Raw genomic sequence first — 15591 nt, 5'->3', positions numbered from 1 at the left:
GGGCAAGAGAGTCCAGTCCTGTAGTCTCGCCCTCTGTGGGGCACCAGATCCCCAGGTCTGTGAAAAGGCAGCCTGCCAGCCCCACAGCCAGAGTTTCTGGCACAGCAGCGCAGGGCAGGGCCTGAGAATGTGCATTCCTAGCTGGTCCAGGGGTTCTGCTGCTGTCCAAGGGCTCCACTCTGAGCATGCCTGTCTAGGATTGCCTTGTTTGGTCACAGAGCACTGCCCTCAACATGCCTGTGGTTTTCCAAAGTGGTTGTCACCTGGGGTAGACTGTCACTCTTGTTCAACTCAGACTCAGTGACCCCCATGATCACTGTGCAAACACCTGTCACGGTTTGGGAGAGTCGTACAAGCTGTCCTGGCCCGTAAGTGATGTTCAGGCGGGCCTGTTGGCTTTGACCAGCCCCATGACCCCAGCCAGATGGGACCACGCCCGCCAGCACACTGACCAGGGAGGTGTGCACGCTTGCCAGTTAGCGTCAGAACGACCACTAGTGACGGCTGACTCCAAATGACCCGTTTTCCCCAAATAAGAGATTTGTGTTTCACCTTCAGAACAGTCACCGTTCCGGAAGCCGGAAGTCCAGGAACAGGGTCCTGGTATGGTCAGGTTCTGGCGGAAGCCCTCCTCTAGGGAAGCAGGTGTCCCCTTCTTGTGCCCCCACCTAGTATGTGGAGGAAGAGGAGGAGGAGAGAGGGAACTCGGTGCTATCTCTTCTTATAAAGACTTCATTGCTTTATATGACTGAACATATCCTACTGAACAAATACACCGTATTTATCTATCATCAGTTGATGAACATGTGGGTCGTTTCCTTTCGTGGCTCTTGTGAGTAAAGCTGCTACCAACTCCCGTGAGTGTGCAGGTGTCTGTGCCTACTCCGTTTCTTGTGTCAGCTAAGAGGGTCATTGCTGGGCCATGTGGTAGCTCTGCGCGTGCCCCACTTCTTCCCCTGCTCGTTCGTTCCGGTAACACAGGGCGAACCTCTACAAGTTCATGCAACTTCACTGTCGGCCAGACGCTAAAACTCGGGCTCAACGGGGGCAGGCGGACCAGGGAGGAGCTCTTTCTGCGGTTTCCTGCGGGCCCTCCGGAGGAGGATGGGCTGCGGGAAGGCCTGCTCTGCCCCGCGCCTCCCAACACCCTTCACCGCACCCAGGACCAGGTACATAATTCGCAGCGTCCAGTGAAAACTGGAAACACGGGCCCCTGTTCAGGAATGATGAAGAACCCGGCCCGGCCCGTGGGGCGTCTGCGGGGCTCAGTGGGGGCTCAGGGTCCTGGGATCGAGCCCCGCATGGCGCTCTCGGCTCAGCCCGGGACCTTCCCCTGCAGAACCGGAGGCTCACTCGGTGCGTGGCGCGTCCCCCGCCTGCTCTCCGGGCGGCGAGCTCGAGCCCCAGGCCGGGGCACACGTCACTTACACATCAAGCATCTTCTCAGAAAGCGCCGTCTGACCCCCGCGGGCGGCCCCCCGCGGGACCCCGGCCCCGGAGAGCGGGTCGCGGCCCGCCGGAGCCGCTCCGTGAACCTCGCACCCACGACCGAAAGGGGCGGCGCGTGGAGCCGACGACCCGCACGAGAGCCGGGACGGTCCCAGCCTCGCTCCGGCGTCGACCCCCGACGCTCCACGGGGACCGGGTCTGGGCGGCACCGACCGGAGCCCGCGGAGCGCAGGGGGCCGCGCCCGGGCTGCCCAGACTGCGTGCGGGGTGCGCGCGCTCCACGCGGCGGGCGGCGCGGGATTTCCGGCCGCGGGGCCGCTCCCGCCCGCTGCACGGGGCCCCACGCGGGAACCGGCGGCGCGCGGCGTCACGTGAGCGCGCGGCGCGGCCCCCCTTCCCCCTCCACGCCTTCCCCCGCCCCCCTCCGCGGGCGTGGTCAGGCGGCCGGCGGCGCGCGGGCTCGAAGACACACCCTGGGGCGGGGCCTTCCGCGGCGCCTGCGCCGTGGCGGGCTCGGGCGGGCACGCGCCGCGGGGGCGGGGCCGCGCGGAGGCGGCCGCGCGGAGGCCGGAAGGAAGCGGGCGGAGGGCGGGGCGAGCGAGGGAAGCCCGCCGGCCCGCAGGACGACTGTCGCGGCCTGATGACGTCGCACAATGGCCGGCCCCCGCGGGTAGTGGAGCCCGTTTGTTCCGCCCGCGTCGCGCCTCAAGCAGGAGCCTGTGAGGAGCGGAAGGGCCGAGGGACGCCTTCCCCGCGCCGCCCCGACGCCAGCGGAGCCGTGGCCCCCTCCCCGCCCTCGCGCTGAAGTAAGTGGCGGCGGCGGCGGCGGGGAGGCCGGGCCGGCGGGGAGGAGGCCGAGGCGGCCGGGCGGGGAGCGTGGCGGCGGCGCGGAGCCGAGGCCCGGGAGCCCCGGCGCCGCCGCCTCCGGGGAGCGCTCCGGGCTGTGTCCCCGGCCGAGCGCGGCTCTCGGGTCGTGGGCCGGGATCGCGGAAACAGGCAGGATCCCGCGTCCGGTCCGCGGCTGGCCGGCCCGGGCGGCCCTGGAGCCTGCCTGGAGCCCGGCGCTCCGCGCCCGCGGTGGACTCCATTCTCCCGAAGCTGTCATTTCTCTTCCGGGACATTCGCGTGGCACATGTTTGCCGCCCACGGCGGGGGCCGGGGGGCGAGGCCCGCAGGGGCACCCTCCGGAGGAGACCGGCCCGGCCTGGGGATGGGCTCCCCGGGAACTTTGAGCTCTCGGGAGCCTCCCGGAACTTGCTCCCTCGGCTTCGGCGCGCACAGGTTGGGGTGCTGGCCGAGCCCCAGCGCGCGCGCCGCGCTAGGCATGAACTTCTTGCTCCTTCAGCGAGGAGCCCGAAGGATGCGCGTCCTTTGGATGAACTGTAGCCGTCGTGCCGGGGGAGCCCAGGACTCCGCCTGAGCTTCCTCGAGCACTTTAGGACAGCGCGTTTGCCGCGTAGAGTGGTCGGGCGTCCTCGGAGAGCTCCGGCCCGCAGGCTCTTCTGCCGGAGTAGGTCGGTGCTCCATCCGCCCGGGGGATCTGGAAGAAGAGGGTGCCTGGTCCCTGCCGTGCTGCCTGGGGGCCAGCAGAGTCTCACCATCTCTTCGTTGAGACGCCCCTCCCTCCTGTGCTCGTGGAGTGGAGTCTTTCACAGTCCGAGCACGCGAGTGTGCCAAAGGCTGGAGCTCCTCTCTGGTTTTGGGTGGGGAACGCCCGGATGTTGTAAGAAAGCTTTGTGGGATCATTCCAGCGAGCCAGCAGGTAAGCCGTGAGCTTGCTCGTGTGGAAGAAGGGTTTTCACTTTTTCACAGCTACCTGTCGTCTCAAGGTGAGTGCTGCTTTCCTGGGGAGTTTGGAGTCAAGTTTAGTCAGTTTGGGGTGGAGTCTGTCATCTTCTTTGACGTCCTTTAGATGCTGTAATCCGTGGTCATGAATCGGAATTTTTAAAAAATCTATTTATTTGACAGAGATCACAAGTAGGCAGAGAGGCAGGCAGAGAGAGAGGAGGAAGCAGGCTTCCTGCCGAGCAGAGAGCCCGACGTGGGGCTCGATCCCAGGACCCTGAGATCATGGCCTGAGCCGAAGGCAGAGACTTTAGCCCACTGAGCCACCCAGGCACCCCATGAATCAGAATTTATAACCAGAGGTACCAGAACTTAAACATTCAAATGGGGATTGCTCTGTTAAAAGTTGTTGTCCTAAAAGGTTGTGCTTATATTTCATGGGTGCTCCTTTGCCTAAACTACCTTCTAACTTGTGTATTGGCAATAAATACAAAAGCCGTGTAATAAAATTGGTCTCGTTAATAGCCGTACCCCATGTTTAAGCAGCGATCGTCTTACCTGGCTCGGTAGCTTACCTCATGTACTACCACACCAGGTATGGTTTCCTGTGATTTCTCAAAGTGACCTGCCTTGACAGGAGGGATACCTGCTTCTCCCAGAGCACCAGGAAAGAACATTGCAGATTCGAAAGGTCAGTCAAGCAGAGAAGTTCCCAAAATGGTCTGCACTTCAGTATTGTCAGTGGAGTCCGTGTGCAGCCTTGCAGAGCGGCTGCTGGGACATGAGGCAGTGCCCACTGCGTGTCGAGTTCTGGGGTGGTCTTCTAAAAACGGGGCACTCACTTCCAGTTTCTTCCTGGGATGCAACAGGTAGTTTATCAAGTAACAAGATTTTGCTACTCACTCAACAAGCATTTGTCCAACGTCGTCTGCTGAATGCAGCAGTGGGAACACAGGGATGGACACTTGTCGTTGAATTCTCTGGGCAAGTTCTCCATCTTGTGGGTCAGAGAACCGAAGAGGTAGTTCTAAAGTTCGCCGAGAATCTTCAGTTACAAGGTGATCACGTGAGAAGAACAACTGAGTGAAAACCATGAACTGGGAGTTGGTGCAGATGGGACGAGAGGACCCTCCGTGTCATCGTCTGCACGCAATGGGCTGCGTGTTCTCCCTAGCACCGGACCTCACGTGTGTGCTCAGGTGGCTGCCAGGCTGGATTCATCTCAAAACAGGATGTAGATGTCCAGAGAAACCGCGAACCAGTCCAGCCCCGGGCCTGAAACACAAACCATCTTCTGACCCCCAGTGACACTTCTCTTTTGTGCTGCGAGCTGTGACTCAGGTTGTTTCTAATAGGTAGATTCTCGGGCACATTTTTCTCTCCAGGGTGCTCGCCTGCGTGTGGCCTCGTACTGTCAAATCGCAGGGGTTCCATCGGTAGAGGAGAGACGGGGCTCTTCAGGAAGTTGTCAGAGCTCCTAAGGGTGACTGTGTTTCCCATTGTGCCTAGGGAAGCCCCTCTTCATGCCTGTTGTAATTGTTTTTTGTCTTTTTAAGATTTTTCTTATTCGTCAGGGAGAGGGAGGGAGTACAAGCAGGGGGAGTGGCAGGCGGAGGGAGAAGCCATCGCCACTCTGAGCAGGGAGCTCGATGCCAGGACCCTGGGATCATGACCTGAGCTGAAGGCAGAGGCTTAACCCACTGAGCCACCTGTTGTAATTGTTAATAGTGACCCCTTTACAGTCTCAGGTGTGACCCAATTTACACAATAGTTTACATGGAGCACTGCCCCTAAGGGCTAGCTGTTCACTGAACTTGGGAAACGCAGAGGTGAGTCTGAAGCCTTGTACTCAGGTACTTTATGGAGGGGAGGGATCTGCCAGCAGACTTTGCAGACAGACAGTTGTGCGTAGCCTGGTCAGTCTGGATATGCCCTAGAGCAACGTATAGTATACTTAGGGCAAGATTCTCAATTTGGGAGGAGTGAATAAACCTCAGGGGATTTTCTCCTGAAAGTGGGAGATAAGTTGCATACATTCCGTTTTTTCTAGGGAGAGAAGCCTTCCCGTCCCCTTCATCAGATTCTCAAAACAGCCCCTGCCCTGCTAAGGCTAAGCACCGCCACCCTCGGCTGGCTGCCCTCGGAGTAGCAGGTGCGCCCGGGACCCTTTGCCCTGCCCCCTTCTGGTCAGCACTGGAAACTGCCTTTGAGAGTCAGGAAGTTCAGGGCCTTTGTGTCCTTGGCAGTTGAAGTGATACCCAAGATTTAAACTGTGGGGGCGTGTACTCAGTACTTCTTGAAATTACTTGCCCTGCCACAGCACACCGGCCTCTCAAGATTGTGATTCCAGTCGGCATTTCCCGGGGCGCCCGTGTAAAAGTGTGCCCCTCTGAGGTTTCTTTTCTTGGATTCGTGTTTAGTTTACATGCCCAAGAGCCAAACTTCAGACAAGGTGAAAATAAATGGCTGGTGTCACAAGTCGGCCCTCCATATGTTCGTAGCTATCTTAACGAATAAACTGTGTAAATGATGCGTTCCCTGTTCCATGTGGATGAGAACGTTCTTGTTTCTGGAGGGCCTGAGAGAACTGTAGACGGATCAACATGAGATGTTAAAAGGGAAAAAAGAAAAACGGGTGGAATCTACTGGTTCAGTAGAAGTCCCCAGTAATGGGTTCTGTTCCCAAAAAGGAGTTTGTAAGATCAGTTTGAACTTGGGTTCCATGTTCCTGTAGAAACAACAGCAGACAGCGGGGCTGGTCCCCAGCAGGGAGCACCGGCTCGTTTCACACGCGGCGCAAGGCTCTGTACCCAACTGCACACCCTAGAGGCAGCTCTGATTTGCAGTCCCAGGATACCCGCTCAGTGGCTGTGTGGCCTGGGCTCTCCCCGTGACAGGGAACATGGCTTATTTGGAAGGCTGGCGTGAGGGACTGTTCAGGTACCTGACACGGGTCGTCTCTTAGCAGATGGTGGTGGCTGCCAGCTTCACCGCAGACATCCTTGCAATGGTAGAGTCTCGCGTGGAGTAGAGGGCTGTTTGTCGAGTGAGACCGCGAGTGAATTACTCAGGTGTGCCCAGAGACTGGAAATGCGTCTGTCAGGAGCGATAGGGGTCTGGTTCTTAGGAGGTGAGGATTACCTTTACTGGTCTCTCTAATTCAGTTTGAATTCAGATATGTGGAACCCTTGCCAGGCTTGTTATCAGGCTTATCTCGTGTAATTGTTGCAACAGCCTTGTAAAGTAGATACTGTTGTACCCGTGTTTCAGGGGAAGAGACAGACTGAGGTGTGGCAAGTGTACATAGTTGGCCCGGGATCCCGAAGCTGGGAAGCAGAGGGGCTGGGGTTCAGTTCTAACGCAGAGCCCGTCTGTTGCGCCGTCTGCATACCCCATCACCCTGCAGCACACCAAGGGGTAAACTGCCCGCTGGCCTGGCCCACTTTTTGCACTGGTTCAGGTATTTGAAGTTAGGTGCTCTGTTTCTTCCATTTCTTACTCGAGGATTTGATTTCAATTTCACAGAATATAAAAAGCAGTTTGGATCTAAACATAACCCTGAAACCGAAGTGCAAACCCATCTGCATCCAAGCCCCAGCAAAGGGCTGTTCGCAGGCTGGAGGAGCTTGTGGCCCTGAGCAGGGTTGGGTGTCGGGAGGTCAGGAGCAGACTTGTCCGTTGCAGATTTTTAAACTAGTTTTAGAGGACGTGTAATTTGAGATAACATTTGATTGATTTAAGTAAGAAGTTATTTTGTTTTCAGGGTTGCCGTTGGACTAAAAAAGGTGGGAATCAGAATTTGCTGGGTGTCGCCTGGAGGGCTCAGTCCATTGAGCATGCAGCTGTTGGTTTCAGCTCAGGTCATGATCTCAGGGTCGTGAGTTCAAGCCCCGCATTGGGTTAAGATTCTCTCTTTCCCTCTCTCTCTGCCTCTCCCCGCTTAAGCAAAAAGAATTTGTCGGGGTTCGAGTAGGAGGTCTGAGGCTCAGGGACCAGCTCCAAGTGACTGGCTGCCCACAGGGTGTATGTCTAGATTCAGCAGCTGGGGAGACGGAAGTCACTGCCCTCCCACGAGGAAGGTTTCTATATGGTGTGATCAGACTATGCAAAGACGGGCATAGGACTCATACACAAAGGAAAATCTTACTCCTTAGTAAAGGGGAAGGAGCCCTGAGTGGCCGCCGTGACTCCCTCCCTTCAGGCCCTGTGCGACAGCTGAGAACGGAAAGCCCTTGGCTTTCGGGCACCTTGCTCCTCGTTACTGTGGCCAGTAGGTGTGCTGTGCACAGGGACAGGCTCTGCCTCCTGGGAGGTCGGGCGCTTCTTGATGTTCAGCAGAGTCCATCGTTGGAAGACTGACTTTTTTTGAGAGGGAGAGAGAGTGAGCCCTGGGGAGGGGCGTGGAGGGGGCAGATGGAGAGGGAGAATCTCAGGCAGATTCTCACTGAGTGCAGAGCCCGAGCCCCATGCCAGGCTCATCCTCACCACTCTCAGGTCACGACCTGAGCCGGAACCTAGAGCCAGAAGCTTCGCTGCCTGAGCCACTCCGGCGCCCCTTGAGGCCTGACTTTTTAACAATCCTCCCCAGTGGTCCTGCCTCTGAATAGTGCTCTTAGGAAGACTGAAAAGTGAGTCATTCTTAAAACTGTGGCTGTGAATGGATTGGTTCGTAAATTTTTATTATTAACCATTTAGTTGATTTATAAAGTGAATTTTAAGTGGTCTGTCTTAATGTGTACTCAATTGTAATAATTTCCATTAACTGCAAAGAAAAGTGTTTTTAACCGAAGGTTAAGATATTATCTCTTGGTATGTGCATCTTTAAACACAGTTTCTCCTTTCAAAAGTATAAACTTGAAAGATATATATTTAGTTTTTAGTTACATGAATGCGCAAAATAATTCTTTATATTTAAAGTACGTAATTATATGGTGTGTTTCCAGATCTTGCTGAAGTACCAAGCTGCATATGTGCAACATGCATTATTTTAAATTAAAATTTCGAAGAACCAAGTAAACACTGAGCCCCTCACTGGTTCCGTTATTTCCAACTAGTTCCGCAGTGACTAGCTCCAGGCCGCACTGGTAAATGCTGACTGGGGGCTCCTGTCCCACTCTCTGCACGTTACGTTTAAACGACGGAACGATGTCCTGTCACTGGGCATGGAGGTGGGGAAACGGAACGTGTCTGCTTTATCATGAAGTCTGGGTTAGTAAAAATTGAAGAAAAAGGTCTTTTGAAATGACATTCTTCTAACATATGAAACTACTCAGATACATACAATTTTCAGCCAGGGTTCTTTTCCGTGGCCTAGCTCTGTTAGAATGACGGTTCTCCACTTTTCCGTGAGGTCATCTCAGCATGCACGAACGGATGCTACTTTCTGAGCATCTGTTGGTGGCCCCAGCATACAGATCTGTGAGAAGGCCCAAGGTCTGTGTGTTTGAAGATTCTGATGGGGCAGTTGGGGCCATACTTGGAGAGGTGCATTCAGGAACAGGAGCTAGCCCGTGACCTGGGGACAAGGCCAGCCAGGGTTTCTGCTCCAGACCCTTGAGCGTGGCTCTAGAAAGATAGCAGCGTGCCTTTAGTTTTGTTGCCTCATTCCACAATGCATCTTTTCTTGAATTTTAAAAGTAATTGAAGGATCCAAAAAGCTTTCCCTTGTGATGCCTGCCTGTCTCATTGCTCGCTCTCTGTCCACCTGCCCGGTGTGCTTGTGGCGAGGAGCGCTCCAGCTCCCAGCCAGATCGCCGAGCTGTGACACACACACAGCTTAGGGACCGCGTGCAGCCTTGTGGATGCACGTGTGCGGGGCCAGCCCATGGCCTCCCTGGTGGGACCGCCGGCAGCAGCGGTCTGTGGAGTGCAGTCTGGGCTTTGGAGGGGCGGTGTGGGACCAAGAGAGGTGCAGGTCCTGGTACCCCCTGCAGGTCGGGGATGAGCACGGGGCCGAGAAAACCAGGCCGAGATTGACCTTCTGTGTCGCTGACTGCTGTGTGTCTGTGTTCTCTTTCTTTCGCAGAACTGTGGGTACCGATGGATGTGGCCGAGAGCCCTGAACGGGACCCTCGCTCTCCAGAGGACGAAGAAGAGGAGCAGCAGGGGCTCTCGGACGATGACATTCTGAGGGAGAGCGGGTCCGACCCGGATTTGGACGGAGCTGGGGGGAGGGCTTCTGATTTGGAGGACGAGGACACCGCCGGCCCGGGACTGAGCCAGGAGGAAGAGGAGAGTCGCTCTGAAGAGGAGGACCAGGACCGGGAGTCCGAGGCCCGGGATCTGAGCAGGGACCCCACGAGCCCCCCTCCTGGGGAGGAGGGGGACGGAGGGGAGGAAGAGCGCACAAGCGACCTGAGGGACGAGGCCTCGTCGGTCACCAGGGACCTGGACGAGCATGAGTTAGACTACGATGAGGAGGTCCCCGAGGAGCCGGCCCCCGCTGGGCAGGAGGACGAGGCCGAGAAGGCCGGTGCCGAGGATGACGAGGACAAGGGGGAAGGAGCTCCTGGGGACGAGGGGGCGACAGGCGTTCCCAGTGTGGAAGACAAGGAGCCCCTGGAGACCGCCAAGGAGAAGAACAAGGAGGATGATGACGGGGAGCTCGACGATGGGGAGCTTGACGTGAGTGCCCGGGCTGGCGGGGGCTGGCGTGGGTGCCCGGGCTGGCGGGGGCTGGCGTGGGTGTCCGGGCTGGCGGGGGCGGGCGTGGGGCAGGGGGTCGGGGGCAGGAGACCTGAGGGCTGGGACGTCAGGACTGCTCTGAGAGCAGTCCCTGTGGTGATGAGGGAGTGTCCGAAACCAGGCGGGACAGGGAGTAGGCTAGAGTCCGAGAACTTGAGTCTGCCGCTTGGCCGCTGGCCGTTCCGCGCACCGTCCCCTTCGCTGCTGCTGGCAACTGGTGTGCAGGCGCCTAACCCGGATTTCTCTTGCGCTCCAGGTTTGTGTGGTAAGCGGAGATCGTTTCTCCTTTTATTTTTGCGATCTTTAGATGATATTCGAGGTCACGTTCAACTAAAACCATCGTGGATTTTCAGTTCTGTTAGTTCCTTGAGACTGCTGCGCTCCGAACGACGAGCTCAGAGCTTCCTTTTTTTTTTTTTTTTTAATTTATTTGTTTGACAGACAGAGATCACAAGTAGGTGGAAATGCAGGCCGAGAGGAGGAAGCAGGCGCCCCGCTGAGCAGAGAGCCCGATGTGGGGCTTGATCCCAGGACCCTGAGATCATGACCCGAGCCAAAGGCAGAGGCTTTAACCCACTGAGCCCCCCAGGCGCCCCTCAGAGCTTCCTTTGAGTCCTGTCTGTTCTTCCGGGCTATCTCTGTCCCCAGCCCGTCCTCCAACAAGGGTGCCGGCTGGGCCAAGCATCTCTGGAGGTGTCCCCGGAAAGATCCTTAGGAGCGCATCATAGGGGGCTGTCTCCAAACACCTCAGCCTTTGATCAGGCCATCTCACTTGGTTCTAATTGACTTAAATACTCTGCAGTTCAGGTTACAGAGACGCTAACACTAACATACCCTCTCAGACGCAGATAGGTCGGGTTTTATGATGCATCATCTGATCGGAGGACTTTAATCGTGGTCTGTTTTTCTTTCATTAGTTCTGGGACAGTGAACATACAGTGTAGCACGAGTTTCGGGTGCACGCCGTAACGATGCAGCCCTTCCACGCATCACCCAGTGCCCCCAAAGACAAGTGCACCCTGTCTTCCTGCCACCTCTTCACCCGTCCCGCACCCCCTCCCCTCTGGGGGCCAGCAGTGTGTCCTCTGACGTCACCAGTCTGTTTCTGGGTTTGTCTCTCTTTCTCCCTTTGCTCATTTGTTCCCTAAATTCCACGTACGAGTGAGATCATACGGTATTTGTCTATTTCTGGTTTCTTTCACTTGGCATTACACTCTCTAGCTCCCTCCATGTTGTCGCAAATAGCAGGATTTCCCTCTTTTTTACGGGTGAGTAGACTTCCCTCGTGTGTCTACACCACATCTTCTTTATCCGTTCGTGTATGGGTGTACATGTGGGCTCTTTTCTGTATCTTGGCTCTGGGAAATAATGCTGCTGTAAACATAGAGGTCAATGCATCCCTTTGAATAAGTGTTTTGTATTTTGGGGGTTAATGCCCGGTAGTGCGATTTCTGGGTCGTAGGGTGGTGGTTTTAACCTTTTGGGGAACCGCCATGCTGTTTGCCAGAGCGGCCGCAGCTGCCTGCATTCCCGCCAACGGTGCACGAGGGCTCCCCTTGCTCTGCGTCCTCGCCGGCATCTGTCGCTTCCTGACTTGCTCACTGTAGCCATTCTGACAGGTGTGAGGTGGCGTCTCATTCTGGATCTGATTTGCATTTCCCTGATGATGAGTGATGGGGAGCATCTTTTCATGTGTCTGTTGGCCATCTGGGTTTCGTCTTCGGTGAACTGTCTGTTCATGTCTTCTGCCCACTTTTTAACTGGGTTATTTGGGTTTTTGCTGTTGAGTTTCGTAAGTTCTTTACTTTAGATACTAATCCTTTATTGGGTATATCATTGGCAGGTGTCTTCTCGCATTCCACAGGTTGCCTTTTAGTTTTGTCGGCTGTTCCCTTTGCTGTGCGAAGGTTCGTTATCTTGTAAAGTCCCAGTGGTTCATTCTTGCTTCTGTCTCCCTTGCCGCTATACAGACATATCGAGAAAAACGTTGCTGTAGCCAATGTTGGAGAAATCACCACCTGTGCTCTCCTGTAGGATTTTTATGGGCTCAGGTCTGACATTTAGGTCTTCAGTCCATTTTGAGTTTGTTTCTTATACATTGTATAAGGAAGTGGCCCGGTGTCATTCTTTTGCGTGTTACTGTCCAGTTTTCCCAACACCATTTGTTGAAGAGACTTTTCCCCGTTGCATATCCTTACCTCTTTAGTCATCATGATTTTTTAAAGATATATTCATGTATTTGAGGGTACGTGCACACACGTACGCTTGTGGTAGGGGAGGGCCAGAGGGAGAGGGAGAGACAGTCCTAAGTAGACTCCCCACCGAGCGAGGAGCCGACAAGGGGCTTGATCTTACTACCCAGGCTGAAACCAAGAGTTGAACACTCAACTGACTGTGCCGCCCAGATGCTCCTTCTGTAATCATTATCTTTATTTATTATTTTTCAGATTTTATTTATTTATTTGAGAGAGGGAAGACAGCCAGAGAGGGAACACAAGCAAGGGAAGCAGGAGAGAGAGAAGCAGGCTTCCCGCCGAGCAGGGAGCCCCATTTGGGGCTCGATCCCAAGACTTTGGGTTCACAGCCCAAGCCGAAGGCAGACGCCCAACTACCGAGCCATCCAGGTGCCCCTGTAATCATGACCTTTAAAAGTTGAGTTTGGGGGGGTACCTGGGTGGCTCAGTGGGTTAAAGCCTCTGCCTTTGGCTCAGGTCATGATCCCAGGGTCCTGGGATTGAGTCCCACATCGGGCTCTCTGCTCAGTGGGGAGACTCGTCCCCGCCACCCCTTGCCGGCCTCTCTGCCTACTTATGATCTCTGTCTGTCAAATAAATAAATAAAATATTAAAAAAAAAAAAATAAGTTGAGTTTGGGCGTGGAGCCTGAAGTCCTCCTGAGTAATGTTTTTATTCAGAGGAGCTGAGAGAGGGACAGAGCACATTGAAATAATCAGGGTTTTTTTAAGCACCCCAGGGAAGGGGATGCTGCCTCTCCAGGAGTCATGGCAGTGAAAGGTGCGTGGAATAGGTCTCCGGAATGTTTTGGTTTAGGGGCGTCTGAGGGGCTCAGTCGGTGAAGCTTCTGCCTTTGGCTCGGGTCAGGATCCCAGGGTCCTGGGATTAAGCCCCATGTGGGTCTCCCTGCTCAGTGGAGAACCTGCTTCTTCCTCTCCTGCTGCTTGCTACTCTGCCTACTTGTGCTTTCTTTCTGTCTGTCAAATAAATACAATCTTTAAAAAAAAAGAAAAAGAAAAAGAAATGTTCTGGTTTAGGGGAGGGAGAAGGTTGCTGCTACGGAAGTACTTAGCCTTTGGTTCACGGTAAGCACCGCACTTCCTAGCCAGCTGCTGGTGCAGCGGGGCTCCGTCCATTTCGAACTGTGGTGGCCAGTGGCTGTGCCTGGTAAGTGTGTGGGGTTTAAACCCTGCCTATCTGACTTTGGTTCACAAGAACAGAACGGGGGTGGGTTCTATGGTTGTAAGCTGAGGATCTCAGATCTTTTATCTTCTCACAGCTGAGTTAATCGTTTTCATTTGGAGCTTCATTTAAAGGGTATGGTCAGGACGTGATCAGGCAGGCGCCCCTAGGGTTTCAAGCTGCGCTTCCCTTCCGGTTTTGGACAATGTGCCTCTGCCACAGGGTTACCGAGGAAAGAGATGCTGTGAGACTCAAGTTCGTCAGTTTGGGTGAAATTTTAGGTAAAAGATGAACTTATTGGTTGAGATTGCGTGTGAATGTGGTTTTTTCGGAGTCACGGAGAGAAAAGCCGTGGCTTGCTTCGGTCCTAAGGAAACGAGGCGTCCTGGTGACCAGGGCGCTGTGGGTCCTGGCGGCCTGTTTGCCATCCAGAGACGATCAGGTGCGAGTTCTCGCGTCAGCTGTGGAATAAGTCTTGGGAGAAATTCAGCTCCTTTCCTGCCTTTCCATGGTTCTGTGGGGTCAGGTGTCTCCCTGCAGGTCCTGGAGCACCTTGCTGCCCCGCGCCAGCGGGCTTGCCCCCACTTGGGTGTAGTGGTGGGACCTTGGGTTGAACCAAACCAGCCCTGGAAAGTGCCCATTGCCTAGAGATTGGCCCGTTTCCCTGGAGGAAGCATGTGGAATAAAAATCTAGCTTGGCTTTCTTGTCCCTCAGATCCTAGCATTCGCCGGCGGCTGGCTCCGCCCTCCGCCACACCCTCTTGTGTGGGGGGGCCTGTTGCTTCCTTTATGGGGGCTCTGCCTCCTCCCTGGGCTCTGTCACCCCTGGCTGAGGACTCTGTTTACTTCCACACACTCAGGCCACTGGTGTGTTTGTTCCTGTTGCTCCCCCCCACCCCACCTCCAAAAATGCAAGTTCCCGAAGACCAGAACCTATCTGGGCAGCTCACGTCGGTCTCCCCAGCCTCCCACTGTAGGCAGCCAGAAGCTGCGTGCTGAGCAGATGGCGAGCCCCTGTTACTTTGGGGGACATTAATGTTGAGTGCTGTTGAAGTACGTAGTGGCCGTGGGCAGAAGGGAGGCTTATCCTGGAGAGCTGTTCCCGCATTTAGGGCAGCCCAAGTCCTGGGTGCGGGTGACCAGTGCCGGCCCTCAGCTGCTGGGGCCCGGGGTGCATGTCCCGTCAGTTTGTATGGGGCCTGCTCCTGGGCCCCGGCCCCGGCCCGGCCCTTCATCGCTCCCTGGCTGATCCCTGCTGCAGTGTTGCCCCGTGTCCCCACCAGGCAGACATTCCATCCCCGGATCCCTCCTTCCCGAGGTGCCCCGTTAGTGTTCTGGCGCCGTGTCCTCCTCCTCGTCCCAGGCCCGTGACCCTGACGGAGAGGGAGCCAGAGGTGTGCGCGTCCTTCTGGAAGTAGCCTGGTCTTGTCCGTCCTTTCGCTTTCTCCCTTTTACGGAGTCCTTGCGAAGTGGCCTCTGGCCTCACGGAAGGCGAACGTCCCAAAGGACTTTCCGCTGGTCACTTTCAAGCCCTCTCGGGCCTGGCTGCTTCATGAGAGGGATCGGGCAGTTGGGCGCACACCTCAGAAGTATGCATTCCCCGATGTCGCTGCGAGTTCCCGTGCCCCGCAGGCTGGCTGTCCAGAGCACACGCCCACCTCCCTGCAGCCTCCTGGCCCTGAATTGCCAGACAGCCGAGTGCTTTTCTCCTCTGTCATGACACATCTCCGTGCCTTTTTTCTCCCTTTTAGATTTTGGGTCACTAGCATAGGTGACCTGACGTGTGGCCGGGTCACGCCCACCCGCCCCAGCTACCCTCTTAGTATTTCTCCCAATGGTGACATCAATTTGTGCATAAACCCATAAATTTCTTTTTTCTAAACCACACGACTCGTGAGTAAGATCTCGAATGACCCTTATATATGTCCGGTGTGCCGCCGGCACAGCCTCCCGACACAGATACTTTCTGGAAGTGCCGTGGCTGGGCCGGGAGGGTTTACACACGGCGTTGGCTTGTTTGTGGGGTGGGCGCCGAGGGTCCCTGCCATCCGAGCCCCAGGGAAGCCACACTGATCACAGACTCACCTGTGACTTTGTGTCTGCGTCTGCGTCTCGCAGAAGAGCGGAGGGAGCCCGCTGGCCCCGCTCTGCCGCGCGGAGGCCCGTCCTTGGCTGCACCCGCTGCCTTGCCGGAGCTCTTCCTCCTGCCCGGGTGGGAGGAGGCCCTCAGATGCGTATCTGTGGGTCTTGATTTTGC

At 55.9% G+C, this 15591-nt stretch overlaps 1 protein-coding gene across 5 annotated transcripts in view; it reads left to right on the top strand.

Annotated features, from left to right (window-relative positions):
• The first annotated feature begins 2061 nt into the window (after positions 1–2061).
• The window catches only part of ZC3H18 (zinc finger CCCH-type containing 18), a 60584-nt gene continuing 47054 nt past the window's right edge, over positions 2062–15591 (top strand). Inside the window, exons 1-3 of one of the 5 annotated variants that reach the window (XM_082711448.1) lie at positions 2062–2255; positions 3830–3925; positions 9260–9858. In XM_082711448.1, coding sequence (XP_082567574.1) covers positions 9274–9858 — 585 coding nt within the window. In that variant the 5' untranslated portion in view covers positions 2062–2255; positions 3830–3925; positions 9260–9273. Of the gene's footprint in view, positions 2256–3192; positions 3212–3829; positions 3926–9259; positions 9859–15591 lie in introns of those variants that run through there. The other 4 variants (XM_082711451.1, XM_082711447.1, XM_082711450.1 and 1 more) reach the window with 4 other exon arrangements.

This window comes from Mustela nivalis (assembly GCF_964662115.1).
Source record: "Mustela nivalis genome assembly, chromosome: 18".
Lineage (NCBI taxonomy): Eukaryota > Metazoa > Chordata > Mammalia > Carnivora > Mustelidae > Mustela > Mustela nivalis.
Note: the sequence above shows the minus strand (reverse complement) of the source record. Positions and strands in the feature narration are given on the sequence as shown.